Source organism: Solea senegalensis, linkage group LG16, assembly GCF_019176455.1.
Source record: "Solea senegalensis isolate Sse05_10M linkage group LG16, IFAPA_SoseM_1, whole genome shotgun sequence".
Lineage (NCBI taxonomy): Eukaryota > Metazoa > Chordata > Actinopteri > Pleuronectiformes > Soleidae > Solea > Solea senegalensis.
In genome coordinates, this window is record NC_058036.1 from 6,791,066 (window position 1) to 6,805,489 (window position 14,424).

Here is a 14,424-nt window from a genome sequence, read left to right on the forward strand (position 1 = left end):
GACGTTTCCTTCAGAGTCACGTGACTCTTTACAGTAAATCCAACATGGCAGATGGAGGGGATCTTACGCGGTAACGAAAGCAACATTTCACCCGAAACAAGACTAACTCAACACTAAGACATCCGCAATGAGGGAGCGACAGAAGAGGAAGAAGGGGAGGACGTGGGCGGAAGCCGCAAAGACGGTATTCTGAGTTTCTTCTGCGCCGTTTGTTGTGGTTGTTTTCTTTGAACGCTCCCACTTGTACAACTGTGTTGATGAGTTCATGACCCGCTGGTGGAGACGAAATGTTGCGTTACTTTGCGCGAGGCCTGTGTTGACGGTTGAGACACGGCAGAAACGCCGCTGTCAGTAGCTGCGCAGAGCCTCGCTGGTTCTGTCACAGTTGAGGATTAAAAATCGCACCTTAAGCATTTCCACCCCCTACACACCCACACTCTCACACACCCCTCCCGTGTGTTGTGTCTGCCTGGACGGCGCGGGTGGCACGTCCGTCGCGGTCTCAAGTCGGAGAAAGTAGCCATGAAGTGGTCACGTCAGTGTTAGCCAGGTTAGCATCACGCTTGCTAGTGCTAACACAACTCAGTTCGTCGACAAGTTTGTTTGGCACCAGTTGCAAGCACACTTGTGTGCACCGCGTGAACGCAGCCGTACGACACTACAACAGCCACATAACAGATAACGCAAATGACAGATATATGACACGTGAACGTGTAGTAAGATGCAGAAGTGAATGCCGCTAGCGCCGCAGCCTAGCAGCTAGCTTAGCATGCTAATGAGCACGATATGTCAAAAACTCTGAGTAAGTGTCATGTTTGAAAGCATCGCTGTCATTTTGTTAAACACGGTAAATGTTTTTGCGCAAATAACACAACAAACTCTATAAATGTAATACCTGTAAACACATGTATTTTTTCCATGTCAGACTTTATTTATGGACTTGTTTTCCAATTAACTAAACTACATAGAAAAACAGAACAATTCGTTAAAGCCTTAACCCTCGTGTATCATTATGGACATTTTTGACAAATTTGTCCTTTTGATTTGGTCATCATGTTGGCTGTGTTAGTGCATATGGCATAATTGTTTTGTAAGAAAGTTTTTGGAATTATGTTTTTTTTTTCCTGATATGGAACACTGAAAATAAATTTTACCAGATTTAAAATGTACTAACCTCTTAAGCCATAAGAGGACCATTTTTCCACTTCAAAAACTATTATACTTTTTTCTTTCTGCATAAATATCTTAAACAACTTCAGCCCTGCTCAAAACTACAAAACATTCAATCATTTTGAGGAATTTAACCCTTTAAATGACAGTTTGATTACTTGATGTCACAAGAAGTTTGTAGTGTTAAATGTTAAGACCAGTTGAAAAATTGCAAGAATTTACATTTTGCACTGTTGGATCTTAAGAAGGTTCTAAGTAGTGCTTCAAAATGCAAAAAGAAGAAATGGGAGTGAGACAAAAAAGACATTTGAGTAAGCAATTTATTGCAAACAACCATTAAACTGAAATAAGCTGTTCATCAGCTCTGATCAAAAGTTTAAGACCACAAAGCTTAAATCTTCACAAAAATGTGGATTCAAATGTGTACAATTTTTTTTGTCTCACTCCCATTGCTTCTTTTTGCATTTTGAAGCACTACTTAGATCATTTCTTAAGATCCAACAGTGCAAAATGTAAATTCTTGCAAATTTTCAACTGGTCTTATTTTGAAATTTTGATCAGGAGTGTACATTTTAAATCTAGTGCTAGTCTTAGCAAGGCTGATGTAGTTTACAATTTGTAAAGTTTGTCTAGCTGTATTTTGGAAGTGGACATTTTTGTCCTTAATGACTTAAGAGGGTAGTAAATAAACTGGCTGCCTGAGCGTTAAAGGTCACACAATGTATAATACTAATATACAGTATCTAAATATGAATGTGAACCAAAATAAGTATGCTTTTAAAAGTACATGTTTTAAATGTAGCTAATATTAAAGGAGTGATACTGCTGTAGTTCTTACTCATTACAAATAGCAGTGTTTCCGAAAATGACACTATTCCAGCCTTGTGTGGAAATTATAGCTTATTTATGAAGCACCTGTTAATCATTACCAGAGCTGCAAACATAAACATGATTTTCATAACTAATTCATCAGTTTGTTGCCAGGAAATGTTTTTCTGTGTAATATGGAGCAACAAAACTGGAAAATATTTACATTTAATAAGATTTGTTCTAATACATTCATTTTTATAATTGATTAGTCATTGCAGTCTTAATTATTATTGGCATATTGTGGTATTTGTGCAATGTCTAATAGTCTAAAAGCCACTATGTGTATAAAAGGTTTTGCGTTCTTGATTACTGTCCACATTATGTCATGCTGTCAAAAGGCTTTGAAAAAATCAGGCTTTAGCAGAAATATATCTGAGCCTGCATAATGTACTCTTATTTGGACTGTATATTCATTTCATGTATCTGGATAATGTTTTGTTATTGTAGGTTTTGGAAAAATACCCAAACACACCTATGAGCCATAAAGAGATCCTGCAGGTGATCCAAAGAGAAAGACTTAAAGAAATAAGGTAATTGATTTTTTTTTGATAAACTCTCTCTGCAAGGAGACATTTTCCCCACAACACTACATGAATCCCCCACAGTTATTGAATGCTCATATCATGTACTTTCCTTTCTCTTGACCACACCGTCGCAGTTATTCTTATTCAATTAATAATTGTTTCATCTCTTTTCGTTTCATTGTCACTGTTCTCATCCAGAAGGTAAGAAAAAGCTAGCCCCACCCCCACCACTGCCACTTACCTTAACAACTTCACAGCAATGCCACCCTGTTTGGTTGAAACATTTGCATGTTATTAACAATAACATGCCACAGTTTCAGTTGCATAAAGACACAGTGTCAGACTAATACTTTCCCGTAAATGCCCCAAAGACACCTGTTGCATAAGAATATCATGGTTTTTTTTTTCCCCAGAGACGATGTTAAAACAAAACAAAGCACACCATAAGATAGTAGCGTCATCCATGCAATGTTGATGGAAATTACCCAGCAGTAATTGTGAGTCTATGTAGTGTCATTTCAATCAATGATGATTTATTTGATTTTGTCTAATCTGTGTGTTATACTCAATATTCACGCATCAAGTAACGCAAAATAAATAAAGTTATTTTCAATTTTTTTTGCTGACTGACCTGAGGGAAGTAGTTGTGTCTTTTATGCAACAGGTATTTTCATGTAAGAAAAAAAAGGATTACATTGACCTTACGTCAGTTTTATGCAACTGATTCCACATAAACTATAGAGCAAATTTCCATCACAGCAAAACTGATGTGAATCTGACCTTAACTCACACACATTCTCCTGATGCATGGTAGCAACAACAGATATCAGAGCAGCCTTTGCCCTTCTTGCGTCTCTCTCTCTCTCTCTCTGTCTCTCTCGCTCTCTTTCGCCCAGCAGTCTCGTTTTCTGGGGAACAGATGTGTAATTTGCATTTTTCTCTCATGATCCAGTGGAACTTCACCGCTGGCATGTCTGAATGCAATGCTGCACACTAACTCTCGTGGCGAGGAGGGAATCTTCTACAAAGTTCCTGGCAGAATGGGAGTCTACACGTTAAAGGTTAGTTAAACAGAACGTCAGATTTCATTGCTCGGCTGTTGAAAGCCAAAATGGTGAGTGAGCTGACTGTGATGCAAATACGGTTGTCTCACTAATTAGTCATTTTGGTGTTTGCTGACAGGGAAATGTGTGTATTCTGATAAGAATAGTATCATGATTTGAGAATAGAAGAAAACATTGGCATGAGTGATGTGGGTTCATTTTATAACCTTTAGGTGACTGTCTACTCCTGTATTTAATTACTATATGCCCTGTTTTTTTTCCCAATGCAGAAGGACATCTCAGATGTGGCGAATGAGCTGTCTGAGGACGGTTCTGAGGAGAGCAGTGACAATCTTTCCGACTCCCGTAGCACGGAAAACAACAGCAGTGCCGTCACTCAAGAGGGCAGGAGAGGAAGGTGGATGCGGAGAGGTATTGTGCCCCATTTACACGGGATCATTAGTGTAAATCATTACTGTGCAAAAGTCTCCAGGCATCAGCAGCGATTGGGACTAATTTTATATATTAGATTATTTGGTCTGCGGGACAGACGGTTGGTGTAGTGGTTGGCATTCTTGCCTTTGCAACAAGAAGACCTGGGGTCGAGCCCCGGCTGGAACAAGGTCCTTTCTGCATGGAGTTGTTCTCCCCGTGTGTGTGTGGGTTTTCTTCAGGTTCCTCCCACAGTCCATATATACGGAGATTAGGTCAATTGGAAACTCTAAATTGACCGTAGGTGTGATTGTGAGAGTGAGCGGTAGAGAATGATTGGTCTAATATATGAGCCAGCTGTCAGTGAGTTTAACTTGTACAACATGTGTATGTAATGCTCAAGCATGTCTTGAATAAACCTGGTGTCATAGACCTGAAATAGTAGGACAAACACAGGTTTAACCAGTAACATTAGGGGGGGCAGTGTCGAGGGTACATCAAACTACATTTTTTTAATGTTTCCTGTTTTTTCTGCATGTGTTCCAATGAAGAAATGGCTGCGAAATAATCATATTGTATGGTCACTGGGGTTTTGCTGCGGACTCCTGCACAGTAATGTATGATGAAGGCCTGAATTCAACAAACTGAAACCCAAATTTGAGCCGACTCACTGGTCTTGATATGAATCAAGCATAATGTTCAACTACTTAAACTAAATTGTCTGTTCAGCAATGCACGTAAATAACTGTAATTAGACACAAATCAATCAATGATAACAATGTTTTCTGGTGAAACAGTAGATAGAGTTATGGTTTATTTAAAATGCAAAAAAAAAGTGTGTATTTACATAATAGCTTAAATTTCTGGCACTCTGTGATCAGTAGCCTCATTAGTAGCGATGCAGTGAGTGAGTTGCGCAGCTCTGTTTATCGGACCCTTTTTACTGGTTGTGGAGCTTCATTATGGCTCCCAAAGTTGACACCCCTTCTCAGCTGTTTTTATAAGTCATTCCGGAAACACAGAAAACCAGCTGAAGTAGCAGTAGATGAGGCAAGTTGAGAGAGAAAGTGGCTTCACCACTTGGCAAACCTAAATGACAGCGTTTGTCTCATCCAAAAAACACTCTTGAGAGTCAAACATGATGATAGCAAAAGGTGGGTTTTTTTTCTTTAAAGATGATGTTTACAATACTTTCTGTTACGTGTCTGTGGGGAATCTATACATATTGATCGCGTTATTGCAGATTTTGCTCTTTTGTGTTGCTGGGGTCAAATCATAGCTTGTTTTTGTGAATTGCACTCCTGATTGTGCCTGATTGAAGTGCAGCATCTGTGAATGAGCCTTTCAGCGAGCGCCAATTATATTGTTTTTCCTCCGGCTGTGCTCTCAGTGACTCTCATTATTTTTCTCTGCCACTTGAATGTTGCATAGTGACTGTTAAAACAGGAAACGGCATTCTATCCGCTGCGACCCGTGACCACTTCCTCATTATGCACGAGTTAGCTACTGGCAGGCAAGTGGGTGAGGAGGGGGCTCCTGTATCGTTTTAAATGTGATCAAATCAATGCAAAGAGACACAAAGTCAATAACAAGTGGAATTGTTATGGTATGTAGAATAGCGTTTATTTCCAATCCACGGGGCGGAGTTGTTTTGACTATTGTCTTACTGTTGAGATGTTTCAGTAATGTGATATTCTTGCAAAGGTAATGCAACCTGATTCTGTGCGCACCGCGTTGGTTTCAGTTTCGCCCCAAACAAAAGCGCGACGCGATAAAGTCGGCACACCACCCCCAGGAAATGAGTCTCGTAACATCTGCCGTGTGCTTTTGTGTTCCATAGTTCCCCCCAAGCTGCAGTCACAGCCGTCGTCTCCACAGCCTCGATGTTCGTCTCCTTCTGTCCCCACCAGTAAACTCATCTCCCCCTCACAGAAACACAGCAAGAAAGCTTTGAAACAGGTACTTTTGTGCTCCGTATTATTTTATTTACATGCGCTTCAAGCTGTGTCTTAGCGGAATTCGCATATGTGTGTACGTGCAGTCTGTGCCTAAGCACAAACCTGAAATGTTAAGACTTTCTGCCACACCCTCCTTCTCACATGAAATCCCTGCCACCCCACTGATACATTTTACTGACACACGTGTCTTAGTGTGGTACTAGTATTTTGAAACAATAAAGGACACCAGTAGCAGTGTTGATGTTCTTTTACTTTACCTGCTTTTTGCTTTTCGTGTTTCATTTAATTTGATTTAATTTGATCGTAATTCACTCCATCTGTGCTGGTCATTTATAATTGTGTAAAGATTTAAATTATTATTTTTTTCCCCTCAAAAGAGATGGTGTATGCTTCTGTTATGTAACTTAAGATTATTTGCTGCATTGTTATTTAACCACCAAGTGGCTCTGGTGGGGTTTGTTGCAGGGAAACAGAGTGTTACACATTTTCCCACTCTCCCTGCATACTGTTGGCTAATTGTTCCTTCATTGTTCTGCTTGTTTCCAGGCCTTGAAGCAGCAGCAGCAGAGAAACCAGCGAAGGCAGGGGGGAATGCCAACTGCCTCCAGTCCCAGACTGCTCCTAAAATCCATTAAAGATATGGCCGACAACATTACTGCAAAGACTGGTAGATGGCAGCTATTACATTGTCATATACATGAGGAACTGAGGTGTCGTTTTTATTTTCATTGCATGAGATTTCACTGTTATATTATGCAAATGACTGATGGTTGTTTTTGTTGCTTTAGGTTAATGAATAGAAAAAAAAACATTATCATTCAGACTTATAAGCAATGTATGACATCACTCGACAGCTCATGACATTTGTAAAATTAAAATGTTTTAGCAATCTCAATTAAAAACTTGGGCATATGGTTGCCAGATTCTCAGAAAATGCAGAAAATGCAGAAAATACACGGTGGAATTATACCCGGTGTTACATACACATACTGTATGCAATGCCACTTTTCCATTACAGTATAGTACCTCTTCAACATATACATAACATAACATAACTGTTCCAGCGTCTGTTTTATTTTATAAACATTGAACCTATTTGGTTCATTTCCACAAGTCAGCAACAGTTTGAAAGTGTGAAAGTGTGTCTTACTTCAGAGCAGCAGTGGAGAATTATCACATGATGGGAGGAAATGACAAGGTTATACACAGTATGTTATATACCAACCATCAAGTGTTTGAGATAGACTGTGGTCTGTCAAGGCTGCTTTCCTTGATGGCAACCCTAGGGTTACGTCTGATGAAATTAGATATTTTTTTCCATTTTCAACAACTAGATAAACACCGGAGCAAAAAAAGGACTTAGTATTTTTTAAAAACTGATTGAATTTGGTCAAATTTGGTCATATGTCACAGTTCAAAGTTCACTCGGCTCGTTTTCATGGACTAAAATGAAAGAAAAACAGTCCATTTTGTGACTTCGGCACAATTATTGCAAAAAAAAAATGTAAAATTAATCCTAACATTGACTCAACAACAAACAAGATTATTCTCACGACAATTTACCAAGGGTGCGTTTGTGGCACAAGTCTATGCCGCTAGAGCACTCAGGGTTAACCTTGGCTGAAGTTCCCTGTGTTGCTTCCCTGTCCAGGAGAAAGGTGTCCACACAGGCATGTCTGTCATGGTCTGTCGTCAACTCCCTCTCCACTTTCAGCCGTCTTTATTTTAAGGCTTCTCAACTGCAGAGCCTCATTTTTCTTCTCCCCTGGTTGAGACATTTCTGAAAGGGGTATTGAGGCTTTTTAGGCTCCAATATCATTCAGGATTTCCGACACTTGGCAGCAGCACTGGTATCCGACCAAAATGCCGAACCAAAACATAAACGCAGTTTGCAGCCCGCAAAATCAGTGAAGCCAGTGTTTTAATTAACATGTTTTCTCATTATCGGAAGACACATCATTGTCATATTATATTTTGATATAATACATGTTTAACATAACATATCACCTTTAAGTTTCTCAGAGCTTCTCTTCCTTCTCATCTTCTTCTTTCCAAACAGACCTATGCCATCCAGTCGTGCCCAGGAAGGTTTCGCCGAGGCCAGGGCGCATTCGTGCAGGTAAATCAGACATCTGCTTTGCTTTAATAGGACAGAAAAGGCTGATGATCTACATTTGTCCTCATCAACAACAAATAAAATGATGAGATCCAAATCAAAACAATTATTAATTATGACCTAAAATCACATAGATAATATTTTCTCTTGGACATCAATGTCTACTGTCATCTTCAGGGGTTAGCTGCAGAAAACTGGACTCGCTTGAGTGAAATTGTTTGTTGACGTCTCCCGATGAACACGCCCACATTTATGAATAAATGATTCACGATATCAGCCGCACGACTGACCCCTTGTGCGTTTGTTTGCTTTGTGTTGTTAGGGCAGATAAAACGCACCAAGTGTAAAATAGACGTGGAGACTCCGGACTCTATTTTGGTCAACACCAACCTGCGGGCGATCATCAACAAGCACACCTTCTCAGTCCTGCCCTCAGACTGTCAGCAGAGACTGGTCAAACTTCTGCCTGAAGTAGACCGGCAGGTGGCTCTAAGATTACATCTACTTTTCATGTTTCCTTTGCATTATCTAGCACTCGCTGTGTCAAGAGTAATATTGAAGTCGTAATTCAGTATATTACAGTTTTATGTATTGTGTATAAATCAGTGTAACATTTGCACTTCCTCTCCCCAGGTCTGCATGGACGGTCTTCTCAAGGTCACAAGTTCTGCCTTAAACAATGAGTTCTTCACGTCAGCTGCACAGTCTTGGAAGGAGAGGCTGTCTGAGGGTAAGTGTAACGGCCTCCGAGTGATAATAAAGACGCTCACTTGACATTTTAAGACAATTTTTAGCACCGAGATTTACAAGTTTAATTTCATTTTTTTTTATTGCTTTTTCCTTTGTAGGGGAATTCACTCCCGAATTGCAGCTGCGGATGCGTCAAGAAGTTGAGAAGGAAAAGAAAGTTGAGCAGTGGAAGGAGGCCTTCTTTGAAAATTATTACGGCGAAAAGTAGGTTCTCCTCCGTGGTTGATAATCTGGGTCATTTGTGGATTCTGTGATTCTAGATATATCTGATTGATACGATTTTTAAATTGTAAGAAGTCACATCACATTGAATTGCTTGGTGTCCAGTAAGTAAAATTGAGTTGACCCTTTGCTAGCTTAAAAAAACCCTCTGGATGTATGGGGTAATTTATTGTGTGAGGAAAGAGTGGACTGATGTGGATAGATTATTATAATATACAGTTCAAAACCACTCAAAACAAATGATCATACATGTCGATCAAACAACGGCACTATCAGTAAAACAATACTGCAAACTAAAATATAGAAATTGACACACAAAACCTATGTAAAAGTCTTGTGTTCGTGTGTTCATTTTAAGAAATGTAATTTTTTATTTCTACTTTCCTCTTCTTATAGTTCTGGGCTCAGCTATGAGGAATCCAAAGAGCTGACAAAGGCTGATCTGAATCAGACGTCTGCCAAGCCTAAGTCTCCCACTCATCAGACGGTAACTGCTCAAGCACCAGAGGAAACCAAGGGCAGAAAAGACGGCAGCCAGGCCGATACTACTGCTAGAGAGAAGAAGCAAACACGGACTGCTTCACCGCAGCCCCTCAAGACACTGCCTGCTGAAAAAGAGCCCGTCCCCACCATGGAGCCCATGAAGACGCGGCGCTCGCAGCAAGCCGAGGACCGCAGGTTGAGCGCAACAGCGCAGACTGAGCCGCCCCCTGCAGTGGCGGAAACGCCAGAGGTGGAGAGACGGACTGAACCGAAGGCGGCCGGATCGCTGCCTGAGGAGGAGCAGAAGGAGGAAGTGCAGGTGCAGAAACCTGAACTTCCCCAGTCGCCTGTTAAGAAGAGCCCGCTACCAAAGGCGAGTTCAGATCTTAAAGAGGATCACACTCCGCCTGTGGTTAAGCCTGCTGAGAGTGCAGAGGTCATCGCTGAGCGTGGTGTCCCCTCAGAGCCTCTGAAAAGGAAATCCCTCAGTGAGACAGAGGGTGAACTGACACCAGAGAAAAGGCCCCGCATTTCCTCAGTCTCCTCAGTGTCTTCTGTCTCCTCCGTTTCCCCCTCAGCATCATCCATATCCAGCCCTTCGACACCAACAAATCAGAAGGTTCCGCCTCTAAAGGTAGGACAGTTATACCCCCATTTCCACTGGTCAAAAACCCTGATTAATCCCACTTTTAAATGTTTTTTGATCAGCATTCTCTTCACGGTTAAATCACTCTGAAATGTACCTAGGTTTTAGTAGAGTCGACTCCATTTGGCATCAGTGGGAACTTAAGGATGAACAAGCAAAATTGTTCTGTTTTTACCAGAGATGCACCATTCATCTCAGGGATGTTTTTCCCATTTGCTTCTCTAACATCTTTCTTTCTTACTCTGCAGATCCCGGTGTCACGGATTCTCCCTGTTCCCGTTTCACCTGGCCAAGTCTCGCCCAGGACCCCGCTCCCCGCTCCGCTCAGCAGCCCGGGCCGCACCGGTGCTCGTACTCTGGCTGACATCAAAGCCAAAGCACAGCTCGCCCGAGCACAGCGAGCAGCGGCTGCCGCGATTTCATCCATGTCTAAGGGAGCGGTGCCAGGCCCGGGACCAGGAGGAGGCAGCGGTGAGCAGACAAAGCCATCACCCAGCCCCAGCCCAACATCACCGCACACACCAACCAGGTTACCGACCAGCACCAGCAGCAATCAGAGCACCACACCTCCTTCTCAACCACTGGACTCCTCCTTTGGGTCTCAGGCATTTCATTCGATCAAACCTGACGATGCACAGAAAGGTCCTTTTACTGGCGCTGTCAGTGTGGGACACGACAGCGTTGAAAATAACTCCTCATCTCTGCAGACACCCAAGGTTCAGGAAAACCCATCTCCAAGTGGATCATCAACCAGGAACAGCTCATGTATCCCAGCAAACAACCCGCTGGTCACGCAGCTTCTGCAGGGCAAAGAGGTTCCACTGGAACAAATCCTCCCAAAACCACTTTCCAAGCTGGAGGTGAAGATGTCACACTCGTCCTCTGGTAGTAAGGGCAAGATGGCGCTCTCTGCTGAGCACAGGGCCGATAGGCACATGTCTCATCAGCTCCACACAGCGGGACGAGCTGGAATCTTTCCAGAATACCCGAGACATCACAGGGAACCTCCTAACAAGGACACCCAAGAGCAGATCCTACAGGCTCTTATGCAGCGGAAAGTCCAGCAGAGCCAGCCTTATGGTGTTTTAGGGCCTCAGCACTCTCAGCTGAAAGTCCATCAACTGATGCATACAGAAAATCATCAGGACCGGTCCAGGATTTGTGTCGGTTTTTTGGGCCGTAAGCGGATACCCCGGCCTGCCATGACAGGACATTACCTACTAAATGTGTCCACGTACGGCAGAGGAACAGACAATAAAAGGCTGCAACAGTCTGTAATCCCCAACACGTGTTTAAAAAGGGAAAGTATAGAAGGAGAGGAGGCGGTGAAGGAGGAAGAAGCAGTCAGGAAAGTTTTCTCACCTGTTTCCGGGGTTAAAACGGAGCAGCAAGGACACTCGTCCGCCAAGTCTGACGACGCAGCAGGCTTTCAGCGTTGCTCCAGCGTAAAAACTGAACCTGGATCAGAGGACAATGCAGCCGGTGCTGATAACAACAGCGCCGGCGCGACAGCCAAAGACACCAGCGCCTTTTCTCAGTCACACCGAAGGCACCTCCAACTCTGCAATAGTAATCAAGGGAACTCGGAGCCATATCTTCCCCAAGTGGACCCCAGTCACCAGCAGCCGCCTGCCTTTCAAACCCAGAGAACGCTGGATAATCAGGAACCCGCGGTGGCGCCGTGCTTCGGCGGCACCATCAGCATGTCCGTACCTCACGCTTTGAGCCGCGGCGCCGCGGGCACCGGCTCCTCTGCGTCCCCATCGGAGGCCGAGGGAGGCGGGAGCGTCATGTCGTTCTCAGTGACCGTCACCACCATACCCGCCAATCACCCGCTAGACCGCGGTAGCCAGGACGAGCCGTCACCCGAGCAGTCTTTCATCGAGGGCTCCAACATGGAGGACGTCCAGTCGAAATGCTACTGCCGACTCAAGGCGATGATCATGTGCAAAGGGTGCGGCGCCTTTTGCCACGACGACTGCATCGGGCCCTCCAAACTGTGCGTCTCGTGTTTAGTCGTACGATGATAAACCCGGAGGTCGTGGCTGGTTTGATTTGTTCTCGAGTCGCGGCACCAGGAAGGAGCAGGTCGTTCAGGATCAATACAGAAAACGGAATGAAGCACGTTGGGTCATGTGGTCACTGAGAGAGGCGAGGATTTACACTGGATGGTCTTTTGTTTTCAGCGACATCTGAGAAGAGTTGTACTGTGCAATTTAGAAATGTCAATCAGATGAGTAGTTTGTCAGATGTGTGACAAATATAAAATCTGGCAATGTTTGCACTCGGCTAGGATTAGTGTTATATATTTTTTTAAATCTATATATATATGTATATGTGTGTGTGTGAGTGTAGTTTTTAAAAAAAAGGAGGGAAAAATGAATGTTGCTATTTTTGTAGAATAATGACTGTTGTGTTTTTAGACTCTCACTTTTTATTACCGGGCCTTATCAGTCGTGATTTAAAGGCAAAAAAAGGGCGCTATTGATAATCATTAGTTGTAAAGTACCTCCTATTTGGCATTTATGCACGCATGGCAGGGAAGTGCAACTTACAGTAACTATTTTATATTGAATATGTGTATATATATATACATATATATGTATACACATATATGTCTATATACATATATATATATATATAAAAGACAAAACTGTACATTTATTTCTAAACACACAGATTTAGGATCTAGAAAGAATATGTATAGTTTTAGAGATTAGTAAAGAAATGTATGAAAAGAAAAAACAATCAACTTGTACTCAACTGTGTAAAGCACTTACTTTAAAACACAGAGACGAGGAGAATCACTTTATATAAGAATTGTTATATGTGCTTTCTTTTGGCTGATTCTGATCTTTTCCATTCCAGGCTAAGGTCAAACGTCATCTCCTACTACGTGAGCCTGCGCTTTCTGTTCTAAACGGCGCGTTGTAGATATTGTCTCTGTCTCTGGCGTTGGCTTACCTTGTGCGTGTGCGTCCGTCAGCAGAGGCGAAATTAAGTTCGTGTATATATTTGCTCGTACATGCTTATAAGCGTAGATGTTTCATTTGTGCAGTACACTTTGTTTGAGCATATCCAGCTGTTAATTACAGATTATTTTTTTTTTAGCTGTGGGGAAACAGTAATCTGTGCTAAAACGCTAAATGCTTTATCATGTGATGATTCAGCGTTGGTCGACAATGCGGCGATTTGGAGGTCGCTGTGTTAACGCCGTATAAACTATCGTAAGCACAACCAGCACATTTGCGGTGTAAACACCGACGTGCTTTACGGTTATTATTACGCGTTAAAATGTAAAACGGGCCAGTGTCGAGTGTTTCCCCTGCCGTGCTCATGATTAGATATTGCATTGGAAATGCATCATTTATAAATCCAGAGGTGTACAGGAGGCCTGTGCTATAGCAATCACTTCCGCGGTAATATGCCAAAGTCACCTTTTAAGAAAATAATAATAATAAATAATCAGAAGTTGTTTTTATTGTCTGACTAGTTAAAGTAATATATTTTAATTAATATATTTTAATATAAAAAAAATCTATTTGCTAATTGTTTGTGACAAATCAACAGGGTATTTACTATAATAATAATAATAATAATATATTGGCTTTCCTTTTATTTCGTTCAAACTGGACAGACCAACGAACAGAGAACAACTTTTGTAATTCAAATTAACACAGGTATCAGACATTTTGATACGTTTTTTTCCTACAGATTAAGTCCACTGTTTGTATACGTGTCGCCGTCGATATTCGTGTCACGTGTGAAACAAAGACAAAAAAAATAAACACAACCTCTAAGTCAGTGGACGTGTGTAGGACGTGTTTTGTGTCGCGTGGACAATTCCAACTTTTTTTAGATTGAGAGAGGTTTCCACAGATTTAGTCTCGTCGTTTCACTGAAGTCGGTTGATTATGACACACATTATAACACACACAAGGTTTCCTTCACCCCACTTAAATATTATCTTGTCGGTTGAGCGTGATGGTAGAATACTGTTTTGTTTCCACGTAGGTTTGAGGACTGCACTGCAAAAAGGAGTTGGCAAAAAAAACGCTCATAATGTTCTGTCGATGAGAACACAAACATGAAATCAGGCGGCAGCGCCCCACTGTCACTGAAGTCACCCGTTAAAAGTGTGTGTTTTTGCCTTTTCACGGGCACCGTTTCACTGCCGTTTTTTTTAAGAAATTGTCACGTTTTGTCACTT

The 14,424-nt window shown here is 42.1% G+C and overlaps 1 protein-coding gene across 4 annotated transcripts; it reads left to right on the plus strand.

Moving 5' to 3' along the window:
* The first annotated feature begins 47 nt into the window (after positions 1-47).
* asxl2 (ASXL transcriptional regulator 2) lies at positions 48-12,680 on the plus strand. Of its 4 annotated transcripts, XM_044047157.1 has the most exons (13): positions 48-184; positions 2,488-2,570; positions 2,763-2,765; positions 3,517-3,625; positions 3,898-4,039; positions 5,880-5,998; positions 6,544-6,664; positions 8,057-8,116; positions 8,436-8,596; positions 8,747-8,843; positions 8,962-9,067; positions 9,482-10,202; positions 10,463-12,680. In XM_044047157.1, the coding sequence occupies exons 1-13, from the start codon at positions 128-130 to the stop codon at positions 12,239-12,241; spliced, it is 3,558 nt and encodes a 1,185-aa protein (XP_043903092.1). In that variant the 5' UTR covers positions 48-127; the 3' UTR covers positions 12,242-12,680. The 4 variants fall into 4 exon arrangements, with proteins under 4 accessions (XP_043903092.1, XP_043903093.1, XP_043903094.1 ...); XM_044047158.1 differs by lacking the exon at positions 2,763-2,765; XM_044047159.1 differs by lacking the exons at positions 48-184; positions 2,488-2,570; positions 2,763-2,765; positions 3,517-3,625; positions 3,898-4,039 and adding an exon at positions 4,498-5,193.
* The last annotated feature ends 1,744 nt before the right edge of the window (positions 12,681-14,424 follow it).